The sequence below is a fragment of the Sander lucioperca genome, chromosome 23 (genome assembly GCF_008315115.2).
Source record: "Sander lucioperca isolate FBNREF2018 chromosome 23, SLUC_FBN_1.2, whole genome shotgun sequence".
Taxonomy (NCBI): Eukaryota; Metazoa; Chordata; class Actinopteri; order Perciformes; family Percidae; genus Sander; species Sander lucioperca.
The window spans coordinates 14,329,637-14,353,319 of NC_050195.1; the positions used below are offsets into that span (position 1 = coordinate 14,329,637).

The 23,683-nt window shown below is 44.0% G+C and overlaps 1 protein-coding gene and 1 long non-coding RNA gene across 2 annotated transcripts in view; one reads left to right on the plus strand and one right to left on the minus strand.

The window, feature by feature from the left end:
* The window catches only part of znf438 (zinc finger protein 438), a 71,287-nt gene extending 47,957 nt beyond the window's left edge, over positions 1-23,330 (plus strand). Inside the window, exons 2-4 of the mRNA XM_031298257.2 lie at positions 6-105; positions 18,570-20,345; positions 20,534-23,330. Of these exons, the coding sequence (XP_031154117.1) occupies positions 18,598-20,345; positions 20,534-21,131 (2,346 nt within the window). The 5' untranslated portion in view covers positions 6-105; positions 18,570-18,597 and the 3' untranslated portion in view covers positions 21,132-23,330. The remainder of the gene's footprint in view (positions 1-5; positions 106-18,569; positions 20,346-20,533) is intronic.
* Positions 1-23,683, minus strand: part of LOC118494347 — a 60,659-nt gene that overhangs the window by 6,229 nt on the left and 30,747 nt on the right. The window lies entirely within an intron of this gene.

Below are 23,683 nucleotides of genomic sequence, written 5' to 3' on the forward strand. Positions count from 1 at the left end.
TACAGGGGGAGTGTGGAGAGGGGGGGACAGGACCACAACCCGGGCACCGCCCAGAAAGAGGAGGAGGAGTGAGGGAGCAGCCGAGGAGGAAGGATCATCCAATCGGTAAACACTTTTTGGTTGGACATCAGTTGTTTTTTCAGATACAATAAGGCACATTTTAGCGCTGTTTTCCATCATTATGTTTGCACAATTTAAAGGATTGCGACACAGTGGGAGTCATGGGAGTGGAGGAATTAGTTTGTTTGTTGAAACAAACACAAGATGGGTGAGTGTCAGTGTTGTTCAATAATTAAGCATCAGCCCTTGTGTTCTAGCACTACAGAGAGGAAATAAGACCGCTTCAACCAATCAGGTCATGATCAAAATCTGTGTCCTCCGCCTCCTCATAGTCCTCTTCTTTTTCCTCCTGTGGACAGAAGCTGCTCCGCTCAGCATGAGAGATACATCGCCACAGTTCCCCCGTGTGTGTGTGTGTGTGTGTGTGTGTGCGTGTGTGTGTGTGTGTGTGTGTGTGTGTGTCTCGCTCTCTCTCTCCCAGGAGAATGAAATCCCACAGCTCACACTGACCTCATTATAAAAATAGCTCATCTATCCAGCCATCACATTTCCCTCCATTTCCCCTCTCCTCCGCAATCTCTTAGATATCTATCGTGATCCTCTCTACCTTCCACTCACCCCTCTCCATCTCCCCATCAGTGTTTGTGCTGGATTTAACGTGAGATTAAAAGCTTACGCAAGACCTTGTAACGGCAAGGTCCCCCCCCTCCCTGCACCTGTCATTACCAATCTGGCCATAATCTGGGAAGATGTCTTTTAATCATGAAACATCTCTGAGTAACATTAAAGACGGTGTTTACATGATCTGTTAACGTTGTATCTTGTCGTCCCATCATTTTTGTCTGGGCTTCCTTTTTTTTTTTTTTTTTTTTACTCTCTTGTACCTGGCCCACCGCCTCTCCTCACCTCCCCTGCCAGTGGAGCGATATCCCCCCTATCAGAGGGAACAGCACTCGCGTCTGGTTAATTTAACAGCATCAGTGATCATTATGGTCCAAGGCTGGCTTTGATCCTGCCAGACAGCGTTTCCTACGGTTTTAATAACCCAACAAAGACACCTTAGCAGATGCTAAATTTATGGACTCAAGACAAAGACGGAGGCAGACAGACGTGAAGGATTCACCCAATCTTCAGGAATGAGAATTGCTTTGTAAGATTCTTTTAAAAAAGGCAGAAAAAGGTGATTGAGCATTCATGCTGTTTTTCAGTAAAGCCCTGTTTTACATTCACAGTTAAACACACAGCCACCCCTGGGAGCTGTTTATACAAGCGCAGCACTGTTGGCCACTGAGCCACTCTACTGGAGCAGCTCGGGGTACTGAAGATCTGCAGAACTAATAATTAGAATACAAATGATTATAAATAACAAGTGTTCCACAGAGTTCAAAGTGTGCAACCAAAGTGATTAGGGACGTGGGGGAGTGTGTGGAATATACCGTCACATTGGTTCATAATTCAGGGGTGTGGAATAACAAACGTCATTGATTTTTCACAGAACCTTTGTAATCTAGAGGACAGAAGTATTGGTGTGTGCAGTATTTTGGCATCTGATCAGCATTCACGGTTCTGTTAAACTTGTGTTTTATCTCTTACCTGAAGCATCACACCTCCACCAACGCAGCCCTGATTTCAGTCTGAAAGGCCACTAATCTTTTGAACAGGTTCCACTCAAGTTTCAAGTAACGCCTACCTTACAATAGAACACTTCAAACAGACTTTGAAAAGACTAAAGTGTGACACCATCTCACATCTAAAGACAATCATCTCACATCTAACGTCAAAGACCTTCATAATATGTAAAGACTGGGGATCTTGCAGGGTCACACATTGCAAGACTACAACTAGATTTGTTTTGAAAGATTGAACCAAGCTAGCAAGCTACCGCTAGCATTAGCTGGTAATTTAAGGGAAAGTCTGCAGATTTTCTGTTCTGCCGTACATGCAGATGAATGTCTCCAGTACCCAGAGGTCTGTGTTTATCCACCAGTAAATCCCAGCTGGATGAAGCGCTTCAGAAGGGTTGAAAATCTGCAACTTTCACTTTTTAGCGTTTAGCTTAGCAACCATAAACAACACTGGCTCTAGCCGGTTTGCTGCTTCCTGTTTGGTGCTGGAGGGAGCGCACCCATTGGTTGTTGACAGTGTTCAAGTGATTTCACTTTACTACCAAGACTTAAAACCTACGATAATGTCAAAGCGAGAAGCAGCGAGCTTTTGACCGGGAGGTCGTCGGTTCAATCCCCAGACTGACCAGATAAAATCTGGGTGGGCAAAGTGAAAGAGCAGCACTTGCCCCTCCCTCATTACCACCACTGAGGTGCCCTTGAGCAAGGCCCTTAACCCCAACCGCTCCAGTGGAGCTGCTCAGTGGCCAGCAGATCGGACTGTGGTTGAACCGGGCAGCTTCCAAGTATGAATGTGGAACTGTGTGAATGTGATCAGGTCGTTCCTGCAAAAAGAGAGGTTGCCTCTCAGTGAACCTTCCCTGAATAAATAAAGGTTAATAAACACGTTTGATTTTGTCTGAATGTACAGACGGGAAAAAGACTGATCGGACTGAGTGTTATGACCACATTACATCAAATGATGGAGACGACGGGAGATCACCAACTCTAGCAAGACTCTCAGGATTTCATTCAGATATTGGAAATTAGTCTGTGACAGTGGAATCGCTTGAAAAGTAGTTTGGTGTAAGGTCAGCATTAGTTGAAACAAGTCCAAGTCAAGTCTTAACAAAGGATGTGTCAAGTTGTTGAGGGCAACTTTAAAGGTGCTCTAAGCGATGTTGAGCGATGTCACTTCTTGTTGACGTTCGAAGTATTGTCAAACAAAACGGAGGCTAGCTCGCCCCTCCCTCCTCCTCATCCCGTCCCCTCCCCCTCCCTTCCACTAACTAACCCTCCAACCCCCACCCCTAAATCCTTGTCGGTTATTGGCTGAAACACTGGTTGTTATGTTTGGTGGTGCAGTTTGTTTTTGTTGCAGTTTGTGGAGCCTGGGCTGTCTACAGAGACCGTGTTTTTTTTTACAGTGTGTTCAGGGGACAGGCAGCTAGCAGATAGTGAGGAGATGTTTTTTACAGTGTGTTCAGGGGACAGGCAGCTAGGGGATAGTGAGGAGATGTTTTTTACAGTGTGTTCAGGGGACAGGCAGCTAGCAGATAGTGAGGAGATGTTTTTTACAGTGTGTTCAGGGGACAGGCAGCTAGCAGATAGTGAGGAGATGTTTTTTACAGTGTGTTCAGGGGACAGGCAGCTAGCAGATAGTGAGGAGATGTTTGCTGTATGTGACAAAAAATGTTGTAGCCTAAAAAACGCGTGACATTGCTTAGAGCACCTTTTAAGTCAAGTCAGAAGACGCAAAGTGCAAGTCAGCTGCAGGTCATTCACGTCTCTAAATGCTGACCATTAACATGACACAATTACTTTACTCCCCTATGCGACAGCACATCCTATAAACATAATGTCTCACCTTTTCAATTAAGTGCATTTCAAATGTCTCACTTTGTAAAATGCAGTCAAAATACAAGAAGGAACACCGTACCAAAGCCTCATAATGTTCTTAAAGATTCAGGTAATGGGAGGTCCCAGGCAGTGTTGGGTGTAACGCGTTACAAAGTTACAGTAACGCGTTACAGTAACGTAACTACTTTTTCAGGTAACAAGTAGTGTAACGCGCTTCTACTGAAAATTTGGTAACTAAACGTAGTTCCTTTTTCAATTCGGCGCAACGTTACTTTTCCCAGGGACAGATTTGACACTGTCTTCTCAGCTGCACACTCACAAGCTCCACACGGGGACGTGACAGAGGCTGGTAGCAGAGTAATCATGGCAAGCGAGAAGCAGCCAAAGCTGACTTTTGAGAGCGTTTTAAGCTTCGTGGATTTTTGCTGGACGGTGCACTGAGCCTAGATGGATGCGGTGGAGATGGGCTCATACATACACGCAGCGGACCGCTGTGGACTTGTGTCGGTTGCACGGACACGCAAGGACAATGCATGGACCATCGTGGCTGCGCGACCAGTACAAGTCGATACAGACATTATATAGTATACACTACTACGGTGTAACGCCGATGACCTGCTGATGTGCATTCAACCCGCGCTGGACTCGTTCATAATGAATCAGCCGTCACTCTGAGGAGAGAATCCAGCCTGCAGTGGAGTTCAGACACTTCACTGATACACCAGAGATTGGCTTTATGGTCAAAGATAGTTTTTGTATAATTAACTTCAGTCTCTGCCAGAGACGCCTGCTTTTAAAAGTAACGTAAAAGTAACGAGTAAAGTAAAAAGTTACTTTTTTTAGTAACTTTTTAGGGGGTAACTAAGTAAAGTAACGATTACTTTTTTAAGAAGTAATGAGTAACGAGCAAACACTACTTTTTAAAAGTAACTTCCCCAACACTGGTCCCAGGTTACAGATGAATTTCTTGCGTGTGAAAAAGAGCTACAAGTTTTAAGTCCTCGTATGTTTAAACTTCAGTCTGACTTGAGTCTTTCAGTCTCAAGTCTTTAGGTCATCACAGATAATGTAGCACAATGTAATGATTATTTTTTTTTTGTGAAGATAATACCAAGGTGTAAGTGATTTCACAGCAGCCAGCTGCCTGTCTGATTCATTTCTATTTTAGCTTTGACAGTGTAGAGTTTAGGGCTGCAGTTATTTTCATTGTCGATGAATCCGTTAGTTGTTTGTCTATAGAATGCCAGAAACTGGTGAAAAAATGTTGATCAGTGTTGTCCACAACTCAAAGATATTCAAGATATTCAATATACTGTCACAGAGGTGTGAAGAAACTAGAAAATATTCACATTTAACAAGCTGGGATCCAAGAATTCCTGACTCAAACTGATTAATCGATTATCAAAATACTAGTTGGCAATTCATTTAATAGTTGACCACATATCGATTCATTTATTCATCTTTGCAGATCTACATTTGTAGAAGGGTTACAACAAGTTACCACCAAGTGGAAGCATACTTGTTTGTGTTCACCTCTCCTTTGTAACATTACCTTCTCACCTGCATATCCAGCAGCTTATTCCCCCCAGGCAGGCCAGCTTATGATAAATAAGAACAAGCTGCCTCACATTGACCTGCTTTTAGAAGCTCGGGCTCACCTCAACAGGAGAAGAAACTTGGATCATCTGCATATTCCTTTGATCTCGCACCGGGTCTCTAGGAGCAGCCGTCATTAAGGAAGTTCGCGCGGCGTTTCCCCTCTTCCTCTCATCGTGGCTGAAGCGCCACCATGTGCCCCCTTCTCTGCTAGTACCCTTCACTCCATCACAAGCCCCTTCCAAATCCTCTACCCTGCTACCGCCCTTCGCTTCAAAGCGGGTTCTGGGTTGAAAGCCAAAATCCCTCTTGCCTGTCCTTCACCACTATGCTGACGTGTTTGTGTCTGTGTTGTGTTGCCCTTGGGGTGGGTTACCTCCACCCCCCACCGCCCCCTCCCCATCTCATCTCTTCTCCTCCCCACCTTGCTGTTTATCTGTCTCTGGGCTCATCACGTCCCTGAACCTGCTCTAATTAGCATCCCACACAACACTGTTTATTTACTCAGGTACCGACAGAAAGGGGGGGGGGTGAGAATGAAAGCGAGAGTCGGGGGGAAAGGGAGAAAGAGACAGAGAAAGCCGAGACGAGAGAGAGAGAGAGAGATGGTAACAGGAAGAGAGGGAGAAATGATTCAGAGAATCAAAGAGCTTTGAGACTCTCTCTCATAGCGGATGCAGGGGGTAATGATAGTTGGAAAGACACGGTGCAGAAAGTGAGAGATGGAGAACTTTCCCGCCTCTCCACGCCTCCTCTCTGCCTTTTCCAGCGTTTCATCTGAGATGCAGAGTGCCTAAAATTAGCAAGCTGGCAGCTTCCTTCCTTCCTTCCTTCCTTCCTTCCTTCCTTCCTTCCTTCCTTCTTTCCAGGGCCCCCATTAAAGTTCCCCCATTGCGTTGAGTGATCATTAAGGTGGGACCGGGAACACAGGTGTTTTCTTAGTGTCCCAGTCGAGGCTGCAGTGGCTTCCCTTTTCCTTGGCAGGGCCAACATGAACAAAAATCCTTTGCAATCCACATCTGGGGAGTGTTTGTGTGTCTGAACAGGTTTTCTGTTTGTGAGTATATGTGTATCAGAGTGTTACAGATAAATGAAGGACGAAGGGAAAGGACAGGAGGACGGAGCTGGATAGATGGACAGTTCCTGTTGTTTGCCTCTGCAGGCAGTGGAAAGGAGTATACATTATATATATATATATATATATATATATTAGGGGTGGGCGATATATTGATTATATTTGATTTATCGTGGCTTGTTCTACGCGGGATGTAGTAAATGACTATACTGCGAACATCGAGTACACATTTTCGTGTAATTTTTTTAAGCTGCGGGCAAGCGACTCACTTTGGGGTTACATTTTTCTCTCCCTCTCACAGACGGACACAACAACGGACCATTCTGTGAGTAGCCCCTCCTGTCCGTGGGAGGAAGGATTTTTGTTGTCTTTTCCCCGCAGAGATAGTGGCTTTCCTAGTAATTCCCTAGTCTATCTATGTTCCTAATACAATGCTGTCAATCTTGGAGACCGAAATCTTCAAATAAGTTATTAACAAGCATGCAAGGATCCTAGATAATAAGGATATCTATAGAATACAGCTAGGTTGTCAAGGTTAGCAGGCTGTACATTGCTGGTAGCGCGCACTGACTTCCAAATAAAAGAAGGGACTTCAAAACAAAAGCTTTGCCTTGAACAAGATAGGCAATTTCACATTCATTCTAGGGCTGCAACAACGAATCGATAAAATCGATAAAATGTGATTATTAAAAAAGTTGGCAACGAATTTCATTATCGATTCGTTGTATCAATATGCCACTCAGTCGCGGAGATAAAAATATAAAAATAAATTGAGTTGAGCGCAGCGCGGAGCGAAAGAAAAGAAAAAAGAGCAGAGCGGGGGTAGAGGAAATACGGCGAGAGACCGGAGAGACCCGTAACGTTGTTCTGAAACACATGGCGGAGGCAGAGAAATCAGTACGACCTAAGTCATCCAACGTATGGGAGCATTTCACACTAAATAAATCAAAAACGTGTTAATTGCAAGATAAGCAAAAGCAACACGTCATGGCACAGGCGCACCACGGTGATGATTCAGCACCTAAAACATAAACATGTTGGAGTCCTTGATGAGGAGGAAGGGAGTTCAACAGCAGGGTAAAGTCACTACACAATCCTACTTTTGTTCCGTTCTGAAGTGAGGAACGTAACGTCCCTCCAGTGGTGCTGGTGTTTACTCGTTATCCAGCATGACAAGCTAGCGTTAGCTCGTTAATAACAGTAGGAAAGTTAGCAAGCTAGCGTTAGCTCGTTAATAACAGTAGTGAAGTTAGCAAGCTAGCGTTAGCTCGTTAATAACAGTAGCCTAGCAGGGGTGGTATAATTTGCAGGACTAAAGACATGTTTTTATTCACTCGCCTTTTTTGGCCCATTCATTTTTTAATTTATTGTCATATTGTATATATTCTGTGCTTTGTCCCATATATGTGTGTGTGTTGTACTTTTTAATTTCATTTTAAAGTTCTTTTATAGCACTTGGTCATCTTAAGCTGTGTTTAAATGTGGTGTACAAATGAACTTAACTCGCACTTACTACAATGATGGTAATAATTTAATGAATAAGCTTCAAGTGAACGTGTGTGTGTGTGTGTGTGTGTGTGTGTGTGTGTGTGTGTGTGTGTGTGTGTGTGTGTGTGTGTGTGTGTGTGTTTTGTCTGTATCTGCTCTTTGGGTTACTTACCTTTACACAACTATAAACTAAAACAACAAGTATGTATGTAAGTATGTATTGAGTTGATGTAAATTAATGCTTTTTTGTTTTTTGATCCGATTCATCGATTAATCGAAAAAATAATCGACAGATTAATCGATTATTAAAATAATCGTTAGTTGCAGCCCTAATTCATTCAAAAGGTCAGTCTGTCAATAATAAATAAATAAATAAAATGAATGATAATTTAAAAAAAACAACTTTAGGTCTACTGCATGTTGTGCTCGTCTACGCATTCTTGCACACACCACCGCAAACCTCCACAATACGTAAGCGCATTCCTCGAGATTTGAAACATTGTGGTCTTGTATAATTATTATTTAGGGATATGCTTCTCAGGCTACTACTACACTACGTTTTGGTTTAAAAAAAAGAATATCTTTTTGATACATTTGCGCTTCGTGTCCCTACTTCTCACGTTTCCGAGCTCCTAAAACTTTAACATTTGGAAACACTGCTGCCCCCGTTTTGGTTTGAAAACTCCGGGGTTGCTTTGTAGTCTGGACGGGCAGAAATGGAGGCCTTTGGAAACGACGATGCACGTCAGTCAGTCTTATCAGTTAGGTAGTTTATATACCTTTCAGTAACAGTTCCACCTCGTCCTCGGTCCAAGCCAATAAATCCCTGCTCTTACTTTTCACCATTGTTGTTCTTTCTCCAAAGTATTTACTGTATTTTCAACTTATACATCCATAATTTTCCTGTTTACACCAGCACGCACATGCCCAGTGTATGCAAATGGTCATGTGATATGCGTTGTCAGACGATGGGCGGAGGTTAGTTCTGCTTTGGAGGTAAAACTCTTGTATGGACGTTTTTGTGTCAAAACGCCGCCTAAAAACTAAAACCTAGCAGTGTAGCTTCAGAGGGTGACTAACTGGTCCAAGTAAAGACACTGTTTACTTTTGTATCATCACACCAGGGCAAATAGTTTGTTTCCTGTTGTACCTCACATCCGATTGAGTTTTTTTTTAATCAACCACAAAGTCCCCCTTGTACTGGATGTCATACATTCATTACATGTCATTTAGCTGACGCTTTTATCCAAAGCTATATATCAAAGGTCGCACACCTCTGGAGCAACTAGGGGTTAAGTGTCTTGCTCAGGGACACATTGGTTGATGTATCGCAGTGGGAATCGAACCCGGATCTCCCACACCAAAGGTAAGTGTCATATCCACTGCGCCATCACCACCCGCATTCACCAGTTTCCCCTTTTTCAAGTGTGTTATCCTACTCTATTGCAATCTTACCAGCATATCGTCACTTCCTGCTTTGTTCCTGTTGGTCACTCAGCAAAATATACTTGCAGCAACTTCCTGACATCAGTGACTCTGCACATTTCTGAAACGACATATTTGACTCTGCCAGTGCTTTTTTTTTTTTTTTCACAGACTAGACTTCCGCTGAGTAGCATTTTAAGTTGCCCATTCTCACATGCGGTCACACTGAATGTTGGCCTTCTGCTGTTCACAACCAAACAACTTACCCACCATAAATGGTCTGGGATAGTAAAATCTTGACCGAAATAATCCCTTATGAGGTTTTAATTGTGGGAATTTCAGTGATTGATGTTTCTCTCTCTTACACATTCCCAAGCAGCATCAGTTGTCACCTCCCTACACTGACAGCCCTCATTCCTCTCCTTCATTATTTTTTTCTCCTCCAGCTCCCCTCTATTTCTCCACCACTCTTCAGTGCTGTTTGACCTATTCAGAAGGGTCCAAATGTCACGGCAGAGGGAAAGGTCAGGTAAAGGTTTAGTGTTGAGCATGGCTAACACAGTGCTGGCTGCCTGAGGGGGGAGCACGGTAACACTCGAGACCTTGAACACGCGCGTCCGCACGCCCTCGAACACACTGCTGTCACCTCCGCTCCACGTCGCCGCCACTCAGCTCGGAGCCGGCAGCCATGTCATATGTGTGTGTGTGTGTGTGTGTGTGTGTGTGTGTGTGTGTGTGTGTGTGTGTCTTCTGCTCATTTGGTTCATCTGTGAGCATGGATGATTGAAGACGTTACAGCTTCCCGGGGATGACACATGGGCTTGTTGGACATCGGGTCAAAGGTCATTGGTTGTCAGGGGTTTACAGCATCCTGCCTTCAAAAGGCAGTGCCTCGTCTTTTTATTGAGGGTCCAGCTTGTCTGTAGTGAACACTTGACTCAACAGAGAGATGTTTTTTGCCTTACCTAAAGAAAATGATTAGTGAATACAGTTTTATTTCTAAGTCAATGAAAGCAAAGCATCCAGAGTCTTAGTTAAGCGCATTCTCTGAGAGGAACGGCAGGTTAGCAGTGGGATTTCTATATCGATTAATCTACATCCACATGCAGGGCAGAGCGGCGGGATCCTAATTGGAATGGATTTCTCAGTTGCATTGATTTGCTCAGGTGACAGTGGATGACATACGTGTGTGTGTGTGTGTGTGTGTGTGTGCGTGTGTGTGCGTGCGTGTGTGTGTGTGCGTGTGCCATGTGCCATGAATACCATAAGATGCTGTTCTCTCTTACAACACCTTTCACTGTTGGTTGTCTGGTGAAAAGGGGAATGGAGCACCTTGTTGCTACCAAATCGCAAGGTGTGTGTGTGTGTGTGTGTGCGCGTGTGCTGCCCTCTCATTTAGCAGAGCTCTAGGATGAAACAAGGACCTCTGCAAACACTGATTTGATTTTCCCCATGACCGCCTTCGCTTCACAACCTACATCCCCTGCACGCACACACACACACACACACGTACACCTCAGGCTGAGGAGCAAAGATGAGCAGTTAGCATGCGTGCAGGAAGAAGCAATCGAGCACAGATAACACTAGGGTTCACTCAGGAGGAAAAAACAAATGGAATGATTTAATTTTCTTCATTTGGACTGAAAGATTCACAGAATGTATGTGTGTGTGTGTGTGTGTGTGTGTGTGTGTGTGTGAGACAGAGGGAGGAGAGGTTGGTGAAAAAGGCCGCTGGACATGGCTTCTCACAGCCGGCTGGCCCCGGCCCCCTGTGATCTGCCCTCTTATCTAGCCCAGATCCTGGCCTTTCATCTGGGCTAAAACCTGGGGGAGCTTGGCCTCTGCTGGGTTTTTAGCCCACACACACACACACACACACACACACAGACTTCATTCCAGACACCCTCCATCTCTGGGCTCTATCTTCGAGTCCCAGATGAGCAATGCTCTCACCTACAAGGGAGATAACAAACCTCACACTACTCTGCTCCCTGCTCTGCTTTTCTCAAAACACTTCACATTTGATTTTTTTAAAACTCCCCACAAGAGAAACTACTTCCCTTTCCCTATTGTGGGAGCAAAATGCAGGACTCTGCAGTTTAAACAGTAGTTGGCCCAAAGCGAGACAAAACAGAATCAGAGAATGCATCAGGGATGCTACCAAAACACTGCACTCTCAGTGTTTTGACATTTCACAGAGCAGTGCTTTCACCTCTCACTAAATTGCATTACTGGCTAACAATAGGCGGGTTGTTTTAGCTGGTCAGCCCATTGGTCTTGGCTGGACCACCTCTGCATGTGACCCAGGTCCAGGTTTGAGTGTGTGTGTGTGTGTGTGTGTGTGTGTGTGTGTGTGTGTGTGTGTGTGTGTGTGTGTGTGTGTGTGTGTGTGTGTGTGCGCGTGCGTGCGTGCGTGCGTGCGTAGCAGTTCACTTCATACCATTTCATTCCATTCCAGGTGGATGCCTGGCCCGTCCCCACACTGCCCTTCTGCTCAACCCTAACCTGTTTCCAGCATAAACAGCAGATCCTCACCTCTCACCCCTCCGGCTTTACCTGATAATCTGTCTCTGTGGATCACCCCCACCCTTTATTTCTTCTCTTTCTCCCTCAGTCTCACATTCTCTCCAGGAACCAGGTTTTTGCATCACCCTAGCCCTGACCTCTGACCCTCAGATTAGAGTGGTTGGCGTTTCAAATCCAGCAGCAGATTGAGTAGCGTCTGTGACCTCCGTGCGCATTTCTCCCCTTGCCCCGCTGTGTTATACCCTTTTGAATCAAGACGGGGCCCGTCAGATCTCAGTACCAATTAAATAGACACAAGTTTGCGGTGGAGGGCATTGTCAGGCACTGAAACAGTACCTTGGTAAATGGGCTAATGCTAGTTTGAATGAATGTAAAAGGTTTTATAGTCATCTAAATGCTTCAGTATGTATTTCTAATGTCAGAGAATCTCTTATTACGACTAAATGTACTGATAAAATTAGATTCACCATCTTTTCTGAATCTCTTCAAGCATCTCCTGTAATTCGGCAAACACATAATCCACCATAGAGCACTCCCCAGACACCGATGATTCTCGTTGACATGAAATGGAAAAGCAGTCCGAGAGAATGAGAATGATGTTCTGAAACACCACTTATACACTCAACATAGCACTTTCTACAGTTACTGTGGTGTCTTCCTGATTTGGTGGTGTGATTTGAGAAATCACCCCTAACTGCTCAGGGTGCTGGTCCAGCACTGGCAGCCCACTCACTCTGACATCTCTCCATTTGTGCATGAATAGATCCTAAGCATGTTTGTGTATTTCAGGCCTGTGTGTAGTGATTTCTAACAAACAGAGTGTAAATTGTAATTTCCCCACTGGGGATCAATAAACAGTATAAATTATAAAAAGATTAATTATTATAAATTATAACCTATTATGACTATACATCGCTCGTCGTCTGTGTGACGACACATCAAAATCTCTCTAATCATCCTTCACTCTCTGTCAGCTGCTCATATTGTTCGCCTTCTTCTAAAATATTAGGGGCCCTATTTTAACGATCTAAGCGCACGGCGTAAAGCGCTTGGCGCAGGTGCGTTTAGAATAAATCCACTTTTGCTAGTTTAACGACGGAAAAAAGGATCCGTGCACCGGGTGCATGGTTCTAAAGGGTTGTACTTAGTGTCTTCATTAATCAGAGGTGTGTTTTGGGCGTAACATGGATGATAAACCAGAGAGTCATCTCCCATTCCCTTTAACAGCCAGGCGTGTTTGTACCTTGGCGCATTGCTATTATGATGGAGGATTTGCACCGTAATATATTTATTTGTAATCTTTTGCATGTTTGTGTGCTGCTGCGCTGCCCTGTGTTTGTGTAACAAGCATAGTGTGCGCGCGCTGTGCATAAGCCTAGGCATGGTCAATGGCGCGATCACTTCACACTGCCTCAAGGTAGCAATATGTCCAGAATGCACCTGAACACTCCTTCCTGTAAGATCAGCACGCCCATGGGCGCACAAATGGGCACAGGTGCATTTGCTATTTCAACAACGTGGGCGAAATTGACAACTGCGTCGGTCTTAAACTAGCAAAGGCACTTGAGTCGGGCTTTGCGCTACGCTGCGCCGGGTGCAAGATAGGGCCCTAGAAATGCCAAAGCAAAACCAGAAAACCCAAGACGTTATACATTTGGTGTTGCTCCATTATTTCAAGTGTCGGCCAGTTTCACTTGGATATTCTGTCCAATAGACCAGTGACCGTTTCGACCGTGTGACATTTGTTTACAGTGTTTGGTGTGTTTGATAAAGTGCAGTGCCACAATGTTGCAACTTCACCCCTGAATTGCACCTAGTCTACTTAACTCCAGGTGTGAAAGCGCCCTTAATCTCACTGTCTCCTGTGCTGTAGTACCACTCTCCGCCTGAACAGGCGTTGTTTTACCAAAATCTTCTTAAATGCTGTAAGTGATATCTGGCTGTGAAGTTAACTTTCAAAGAAATCACATAGACTCAAGCATAGGAGGACATCAGATTACTGCACACCATGTAAATATTGAAATTAATACATGTTTACCTTTTTAATTAATACAATAAAACAAAGAATTTTAAGTTCCATGCGCTGTCATCTATTATTCCTATATATACTACTTTTCCTGATGTTTTAGGTTTTTGCCGTGTCGTTTCAGTATTGGTATCGAGATATTTAGGCAGGGTATCGTATCAACACTACAGTACTCTAAATTAAGTTAGGTGTACCTTGTTTTCTTAATTTATCCTGAAGAAACTGTATGATCTGTACATGATACTGTAGAACTTGATTGGAGCTAAATTCAATTGATTGGACATGATTTGGTAAGACCTGTAGCTCACAATCCACAGTGCTTGTCACCCCCAGCAAAGTCCATTTATCTTGGCAAGGTTGTAAAACCAGTTCTAAAGCTTTGAATGTTCCTTGGAGCACATACGTAAAGTTTGGAACTACCAGGACTATTTTTTAGAGTCAAGAGAACCTGAACTCCAAGCGCTCCATCTGGCAAAAACCAGGTACCGCTCATCTTCTGGCTGCTACCATACCTATGATGAAGCATGATGGTGGCAGGAGCACACTATTAGGGTGCATCTAGCAACAAGTGAAGGGGTCTGAAAACATCCCAATGCTGCTGCAAATGGCTGTCATTTGTGTGGCTTTGACAAATACAGAAAATAGCATAGACCTCTCTTATATTTCCTTAACTAGAGAAAGATTAGTTGTTCAACCACTGCAGCCTGTTGTCTTCTTTGAATTGAACAACTGTCGTTATTTTGAAAATATATTTTAAAAAAAAACACCAATTGGAGGAAATTATGACACCGTCTTGATATAATTGTTTTGTCTCTGCTGTTCTCCCAGCTGAGTCTAGATCATCATGATCAGAAGCAGGTTTACAGGTCTGGCTCTTAAGCATCTGTAGCTCTCTTGGCTTTCTTCCAGACATTTTTTCTCTTCCATCTGCATCTCACTGTGCACAAGAACCACCTCATAGGGAATAGAGAATGATGATGGCAGGGTAAACTGACAGTCTACTAGAGACTGTCAGTTTACCCTGTCATCATCAACAAGTTAATAATGCCTTCCCTTCTTTGCCTCCCTCCTCTCTTGTCTTCCTTTTTTCTCTACCCTCTCCCATGTGGCTGAACTGGAGGAGAGAGTTGTTAGACAGAAAAGGGTAGCCTTTTTCAAATAGTAATATTGGTTGACCTACAACAGTTAAGGATACTTTTTCATTGCCCCATTCTGAATATTGAATAACTAGGTGTTGCCTATAGGCCAATTTATGCTCCTGCGCACTGTGGGCACGCTCGCAGGTAAGTGGAGATACGGACTCTACGCCGTAGCCTGACGCACCAAAAAATTTAACTACACGTCACAACGACGCAGACAGCAACAACTGTGATTGGTCCGTTTGGCTTGGTAGCGTCACATTTCCCCCGACTCATGTCCTGGTTCTCCTTCTCCATAAACAACATGAAATCAAGGAGAGGGTTAACTTTTCCTGCTACAGATTTCCCACCGTGGTCAGAAAGAACAGCGGAGACACTTTGTTTCTCCTTCTACGCCTCCAGAGTCGGTACTCGCTCAGAAGCTAATGCCCGCCACTCTCTCACTCGCTCTACCACACACTCGCCACGCGCAAATACATGCCGGCTCTGCTATTCTCTTAAAGAGATACGCTAGAACGACACGCAGACACCAGCGCACAGGTATAAACTTCAGGCCACTTACGTAGGCTACGCCGAAAGCTCTGCGTAGAGCCTCTGCATACGCATAACTCCACCTTAACGCTGTCATCTTGACAGACACTCACCTGTTCTATCAACGTACTTCTTGTAGTAGAGCTCAGAGAGTTTTAAACAGGTAGCTTCAGGGCCTCCAGAAATTAGTACTATGAAAATACCAGCTGTTGTAGGATCAGTTACTGATGCAGTTGGTTTTTAGCAGCTTTTTCTTACCCTTGTCCAACTCTAAAATATGAATTTGAAAATCTAGCCTGACTTTGAAAGCACAATTTTGTTGTAAATGTTTGTGTGCTACACATAAGTCACTCTCAGTCTGTTTTGAACCGTCCTGATTGATGTGTAATTTTGAGGATTACTCAGTGGTCTCCTATTATTAGCTGCATTAGCGGGAATGGCAATGTAAGTTGGCCCACCACTTCGTTCCAGACTGAAATAGAGCCACAACTATTGTATGGATTGCCACGAAATTTCCCCTGATTCCCTGACTTTTCTGCTAGTGCCACCATCAGATCAAACTTTCACTTATCCAGTGGAATATCTCAACATCTATGGATATGGATATCATCATGGATTGGCACACAATTTGATATACAGAAATTATGAAAAAGACACTAGTGCCCAAATGGGATTAAAACAATAGTATTGAAAGAACAAACGGATCAGCACACCAAATGAATGCCGTTAGAAAAATTGATTCAGGCATTCATGAATCCCAGATATTAGATTATTGAAGTTTGGTTAAACTTGTCCAATACTTTAGTTAATGTCCAAATACATAAAAGCTCAGCTGTCCTTTGTGTTGATTGCTTATTAGAAAATGTTAGCATGCTAACATGCTAGATAAAGTGTAAACATGAGTAGTAAACATAATGGTAAACATAACCTGCTGAACATCAGCATGTTAACACTGGCAGTACTTGGGGTGCCCTGGTAGCTCACCTGGTAGAGCGCACGCTCCATATAATTACAAAGGCTAAAGTCCTTACCACAGCGATCCGCGGCCCTCTGCTGCATATCATCCCCTCTTTTTCACCCTTTTCTTGTCACTTTTTAGCTGTACTATCAATAAAGACGAAGACAATGGTTGCATATGCCCAATGATACATTTATTGTGCAAAAATAAGGTTGTTATCATCATACACTCTGTAATTGTTACTGAAAAGATTCTAATATTTACTGTCTCGTTGCCCCTGTTTCTTCCTGTCCCATCTTCCTCCTGTCACATGCTCGTCAATCAATTCAATTCAATTTACAGATGGAGCCGGTCTAGACCACACTCTATAATTTTAAAAAGACCCAACAATTCCAGTAATTCCCCTTGTCAGTAAGTCATGGTGGCATGTATCTGTGCAAACCCATCCGTGTACAGACAGCAGCAGTGCCAGAACAGTACATGACAGAAACATCAGTGTACATGATCAGATTAGATGTTGGATCACCTTGCTGAACAAATTTGCATAGTAATGAGAGGAAAGTGCCGGCACAGACTTTGTGTTTGAGTGCTTCTTGACTTACCATCTAATGACGAGGATGATGAATTCAATGAGGTCTAATTGTCTCATTTAAAATTTTAAACTCTGAGAACTAAAGTTCAAACATGATATGCACAAACACTGGCCATGCTACTCCAGTTCCATTCCCACTTTTTTCTTTTTTTTGAGTTACAGTGTCAGGTGACGTTGACTGAATCACCTGTGACAAAATGATTTTAGGCCTACTGGCTGCTTCTCCAGCGGTTGACACACACCTTACGCCCACCCCATGTCCAACCGTAAACTTTCACATGGCACAATTAATTGCCAAGCGTTGCCTCTACCCCAATCTCCCACTTTCTATAGCCACATAAAATGCCCAGAGGAACACACATCCCACGGTTTTATTCCACTCGGTGTTCAGCCAGAGTCACAGTCAAACTGGAGTCAACTATCCACACAGAGAAGGAATATCTCCAGTTTTATGGAGTCGTAATGCGGTAGGAGTACTGTATAAATAATCTCTCCGCACAGAAACACTTCCAGCTGTTAAACAATATGCCCTTTGCAGTTTTTCTTTTCTTCTCCTTCTTTTCGAAGGAATAAAGCGCCAGACTGCTTTGAAAATGAATACAGATGTTTTTTTTGTATTGAGAAATTCTGGTAATGAATATTTGCCTTTTGTGACACCTCCAGATTGTTGCACTTTATGCTGATTATTATTACAGAGTGGAGTTGGAACGCTGCTTGTATCAAATGCTGCTATTGAAAGTCGGGTCATAATTGTGAAATTCAAACCTCAGTCTGTTTACAATTAGGCCCTTTGAAGCATTCCTCTGTAATCTCTCCCTCCTTTTGATATAAAGATTCAGTATTGATATAAACGAAGGAAATTTTGCCTTTGTTTTTAAAGCCATACCTGTGGCTCTTGATTGATGGATGGAAACTGTACGGTAGATTCATATAATATAGACTTGTTTAAAACCTCACTCTGAGGTTATAGTTTCCCCATTTACTTCAGCAGTATTTAGTATCAACACAGTCAGAATGGCGATCCACAGAGTGGAAAAGCCTCAGCCATGCTGGAAAACCATGAAACGTTGTTTGTGAACAAGGGGTGATAAAGAAAATCCAGGGTTTTTTTCAGGGGCATCCTCATTGCCTTTGGCCAGGTTGCAATGCTGGTCAGTGGAGGGGGAGATGAGATGAGAGGGGAGCTCCTCTTCATCTAGTAAAGATCCTGCTGTTGGGCAGCTTTCATGCTCCACTGGCTGATCCTTCCAGGAAGTGAGGGGGGGGCGTAAAAGGAGTCCCCTGCAGGGCCCCAGCATGTACCACGGCTGCATGCTGAGCCCAAATCAAAGGGGACAGTCTGTCCTTAGCCTGGGGCAGAGTGACTCTGCCGTGTGTGACCAGAGAGACATGGGTAATATGACAGCTTGTCACACTTGTGCAGATGCCTGTTTTTTTTTACTGTGTTTGCTTCTCTGCTTGGGTTGCACAGTAATGACACCATCAAAAATTCACATTTACAGTCAGATTGTTAGATGTTAGATCAAACAGATTTAAGACCGCAATCATACGGTGTTGCAATGTTGTCAGTAATTGTTGATGTGGAAAGTTAAGGTTAGAGGGTTAAAGCTAAAAGGGCAAGTTAAGGCTGAAAAGGCTCGCTAGGCTCAGTGCTGTTACTCACAAAACTCGTTTGTGATTCTGTTTCAGTTGGTAGCCAGTGAGTCCAGCCCTTCAGATGAAGAGCCTTCAGTTCCGGAGCATCGCCCCTAAGGCCCCGGCTGTGGTGCCCTCCCCCTCCCCTGCAGTCCTGTCCTGCCAGCCTCCCTCTGCCCTCCCTGAGGCTACCACCGCCTCCAGCCCCAAGTCCATCATTGTGCCCACCCAAAACTATGCACTGATGCAAATAGCAGGTCAGGATGGCACTTTCTCTCTGGTGGCACTGCCTCCTTCTGTCTCCTCTCAGACACCACAGCAACAAACCCAAAACAACCTCAAGTTGCCCATTCCCAGGTACCAGCCAGTAAGGAGCAAGGGGACCACAGATAAGGTCAAGTCACCACCACTAGCTGCTAGGATAAAAACAGCCTCCAAGTTTGCTGTGACAGCACAAACCAAGTCAGCGGTGAGTGGGGCATCAACAGTGATGAAGAAAAAACAACAGGAGTCCAAGCACACAACGGAAACCCTAGTGGCCAAAGAGGAGTCTTCAGAGCAGGTAATTCTGATTGACCCAGCTTCCTCTGACATCTCTGTCACTGCTCTACTCCCAGACAATGCTGTCCTGTACCCAGGTTCTCAGCTAGAGCGAGCACCAGATGGCTCTGAACGACCTGCTACAACTAGCCTTATTCAGAACCTCCAGTTCCCCCCTGCTGCTGGCAAAGTTTCCCCAGGCAAATCTCCAGAGGAAAGTAAGACTACAGTGAGGCTGTGCCAATCTAAGTCCACTGCAGCCCAGCCCCAGAGCAGTATAACGGTCCTGTCCTCAGCCATCTTCAGCAAAGCAGTCCAGATTATCCCGTCCCCACCTAAGGGTAAACTGCCCATTCTGCCCTACTCTAAAATGAAGAGTGCCCTCATCCCAGCTGCAAAGCTTAGCAATTTGTCCCCAGAGAAGAAGGGTTTCTCTAGCCAGACAGGACTCACCAGCCCCTTAGATCCTATATCCAAGCCCCTTGAGACAGTTGAAGCCTTGGGTCACAACCAGGTGCCAAACTCCACTCTCCAGCCCCAGGCAAAGACCACACTCATGCCTGTGTTGGGAACCCTCCAGAAACCACCTGGGAAGAAGAGGGGGCGGAAGAGAAAGACGATGGAGGACATCTTGGCATTTGAGGCTAGAAAGAAGAGGTCTTTGTCCTTCTTCCGTAGAAGGGTCCCAGAGAAACCGCCAGCAGTTGTTCCAGGCTCCAAACAAAAGGAAGTTGATATTTCAAAGAAGTACCGCAGCATCCGACCCAAGCCCATGTTGGTAATGGAGACGGTTCCCCAACTGGTTAGTTTGCCTGCCATTACCCCAGATGGCCAAGAACAGGAGCTCGTACTTGGTCATCAGCTCCCCACCACTACCACAACCAAGACCCTGGACTGTCCTCCCCAACCAGCCCCAGTAACCCTCCACCTGAGGGGTGCCTCCCATCCAAGAGTGTTCATAGGCAGCCGTCCGCTCCACCGTTGCCCCACCTGCAGCCGCTGTTTCCAGTTCAAGCATCACCTCCAGAGCCATATGAACAGTCACACCAACAGCCGGCCCTACGTTTGCCCAGTCTGCCGCAAAGCGTACGCTCACTCCGGCAGCCTGAGCACCCACATGAAGCTTCACCACTCTGAGGTACGCCCACGTCGGTCTCTGTGCTGCGAGTTCTGCGAGAAGGCCTTTGGATATGTTGGGGTTTACTTCAGTCACCTGAGAGAGGTCCACAAGGTGGTGCTGACTGTGGAGCCTTCCATCAGCCATCATGAAGATCACCTGTCTGTGGAGAGGTGAGATTATAATTGATCGAGCACCTACTTCATTGTGACCTTTATCTTGTAGCAGGTTATATTCAGAGATGTCAACTTATAAATTAAATGGCTAAAGATATTGATTGATTACCTGACAACCGGCAACCTTTTTCTAAACAGTCAAAACAAAGTTTTAAATAAGCACTGTTCATTGTTTTCCTCACCAGGGCCCACTCCCCAGAGCCATCAGATGAGCAGGATCGGGAAGACCCTGTAGAGCTGCAGATTAAATGTGGCCGCTGCCAGGCCATCACTCCGACCTTTGCCGACATGAAGATGCACTTGCTGTATGTGCACGGGGAGGAGGTCCAGGTTCCACTTCACAAGGGCCAGGCACCGCGCAGTGGCCGCGAGGCTGAGAACGAGCTGGTAAAGCACGCCGCCCACTACTGGCGGCAGCTCAACGAGAAGCGCAACCTGGTCAGGTGCGGCAGCTGCGACGAGGAGTTCTTCTCCTTCTCCAAGCTTAAGAGACACATCATGTCCCACCACCATAGAAGGGAGGGGGAGGACAGCGGGGCCCTCGCATCACCAGATAGCGGCAGAGGCCATGGGGTCCTTGCAGCAGGTGCAGCCTTTAACTGTGTGCTTTGCAGCGAGATATTGGACACTAAAGAGGGGGTTATGGAGCACTGGCGGAGTTGCCACCACTGTGAGCAGCCCAGCCTTCTATGGGATGCACTGAGCTCCTACTCTGGCCAGGAAGAGGGTGAAGCAGACGGGGATCTGGACACTCCTGCTCCAAGCCCACACTATCCAGCCTAGCCCTCGAATGGGCATGGAGCCCTTCACTATGGCACCTCACACACACTCAGTACTAACAATCAGCAGCACAGGGATGGAGAGTTTCTCTGATGTTTTTTATCACTAGTTTCATCTTTCACCAGTTGAGGCATTTGACTTGGTTCAAATGAAAATAGAGCCAATGGTGAAAATTGATCTTTGTGTTACAGTTCATAAGGGATACTCTCTCTAGGTCAGAGAACTCAATTTTATAAACAATATTATTTTCCATGTTATTTTGATTGCACTGTTCTGTTTTTGGACATTTTGTTTGTAGGTATGTATTTAATATCCTGTTGGATAATTTTTCTACTGCTTATTTAAATCTTATTAAAATGGTTATTTATAACCTAGCTGACGCATTAATGTTGGAAAGGGTCATTTCACCTAAATCCTTAGCTCTTATGGTATCTAGCCATGCAGATAATTTGGTTTTATGTGCTGAGTGTTTGAGATATCTGCGCTGAGATTTCTTTCTTCACCCCAATTAAAATTACATTTCAAAAGTTTAATGACTACGTCTCATTGCAGAAACTATCGGAAGACTATCCAGAGGAAACTATTTTTTTTTTGTGTAATACCGTGAACACCACAAACAAAATTCCATTCAACTCCATTTCATAAGGTTGGAGTCAGAAATCCTAAAAGATCTTCATTTTGACGGAAACTACCAAATGTGCATGGCTAGATACCACTATTGGAGAAAATAAAGTTTTTAATTTGGGTGGACTGACCCTATTTAAAATACTGAGAAATGTAAATCTTATAACAAGGGCACACTGTCTACTGTCACACTGGCTGACAATTTATCTATTGGCCTTGGATTATTACAGGTAAAAATGAATCGGTATGAATACACAATCCTTTGATGTAATATTGTTCCCGTAACGGAAAATCAGTATTTCAGTTATGACTTGAACTTTTACAGTCCGATTAAGGGCAGTATTGGGGTCCTCTGTCAATCCGGACCCATGAAGGAACACTCTTAACCAGCACCCAAGTGACATCCTTGTGGCCTTCTGAAAAAAAATCGGTGTTCATGCGTAGTGTGGCTTACCGTCAGATGGTCCTCTGCAGGCCAAGTTCTATCTCCTCGACTTGTTGATTAATGCCTATTTGTGTATTCTGTGATATGCCAAGGGTCTATTTACACTAGTGATTGTAAAAGTGAGTTTTGCATTGAAGCTTTTTAACCACTGACAGAATCATTTTTGGTGACTTAGTAAATACGCAAAGAAAATTATCGAATTGCCTACCTGTTGTTGCCAGCTCATGTACGCACCTGTGGAATTGTGTGCACCCAGACTCTATTATTAGAGTTAATATAAACTGTTGTCAAGTCCAGAAAATATGCTATTTTATACTAGATTAATACAGAGGTCTGTTAGTATAGTCCTGCTTGTTGTTGGTTCTTAAAGATTTATGTTTGATTCTTCTAAGTTGGGGGGGTTGCTTAACGTCTTGTATTTTGATGGGAGGCCATTACTACATGGCAAGTATCTCTGCTAACATTTGTCTGTGGTTATCTTTCATATGAAGAAAAAAAACATCACAGGGTCAAGTGAATGTACCTGAATGTTTTCAAAACCCTACCAAAAGTATACATATGCTATTTAGACTTATTCCATAGATAGAATATATAGATATATTGAGAAAAAAATATATATATTTACATAGAGTAACTTGTGAATCAGCTGCTGTGTTCTGTCATAGTAGAGGAGGGAAACAAGAGATGAATATATAATTGCCAACACTGGCAACAAAAGCCATGTAGAGCTGTCCTTATGTGTCCGACACAAACTGCAGGACTGTGAATGAAGGGCAAAGCACTGGTGTGTACATGTCGCACTGAGTGGGTAATCTACAGTATAGTGCACTACTGTTTATTGAATGCCATGTTTAAGTGTTCATCAGTGAAGTGTCCTTTGTTTTCAAGCCCTCAAAACTAACCAGGAATTGACAGAATTAAGGGTCAGACTCTTCTTTCCTCAGTTAGATAAGAAACATACTTGTGACTGTCAGCACAAGTCGGAAAGTGAAAAATCCCACTTTAGGTGATGTGATGTGTTTGACTCACTTAATATGTTGACTGTGTCTACAAATGAAGTGTTTGTGCTCGTGACTGTTTGTGTACCTGAAGAACCCGATGTTTAAGAGAATAAAGATATGCTTTGTTGAGGACTTTGTGACTGTAGTTTGTTTTTAGAAAAGGGGTGTGCAAATACAAGTCATTTACCAGATTTCCACACTGACTTGGTTCAAGAAAGGTGGATATTTATGTTCAAAACTTGAACATAAACATAAATTGACATGTATAGTATGTTGAAAAAGTCTTATAAAAGTCATAGTATATTGATAAAAGTAATAAAAAAAGACATAGTATAGTTTGTCGTGAAAAAAGTCATATTATAGTATGTTGAAAAAAGTGATAAAAAGTCATAGTATAGTATGTCAGAAAAAGTGATAAAAAAGACAAAAGTATGGTATGTTGAAAAAAAAAGTGATAAAAAAGACATAGTATGTCGAAAAAAGTC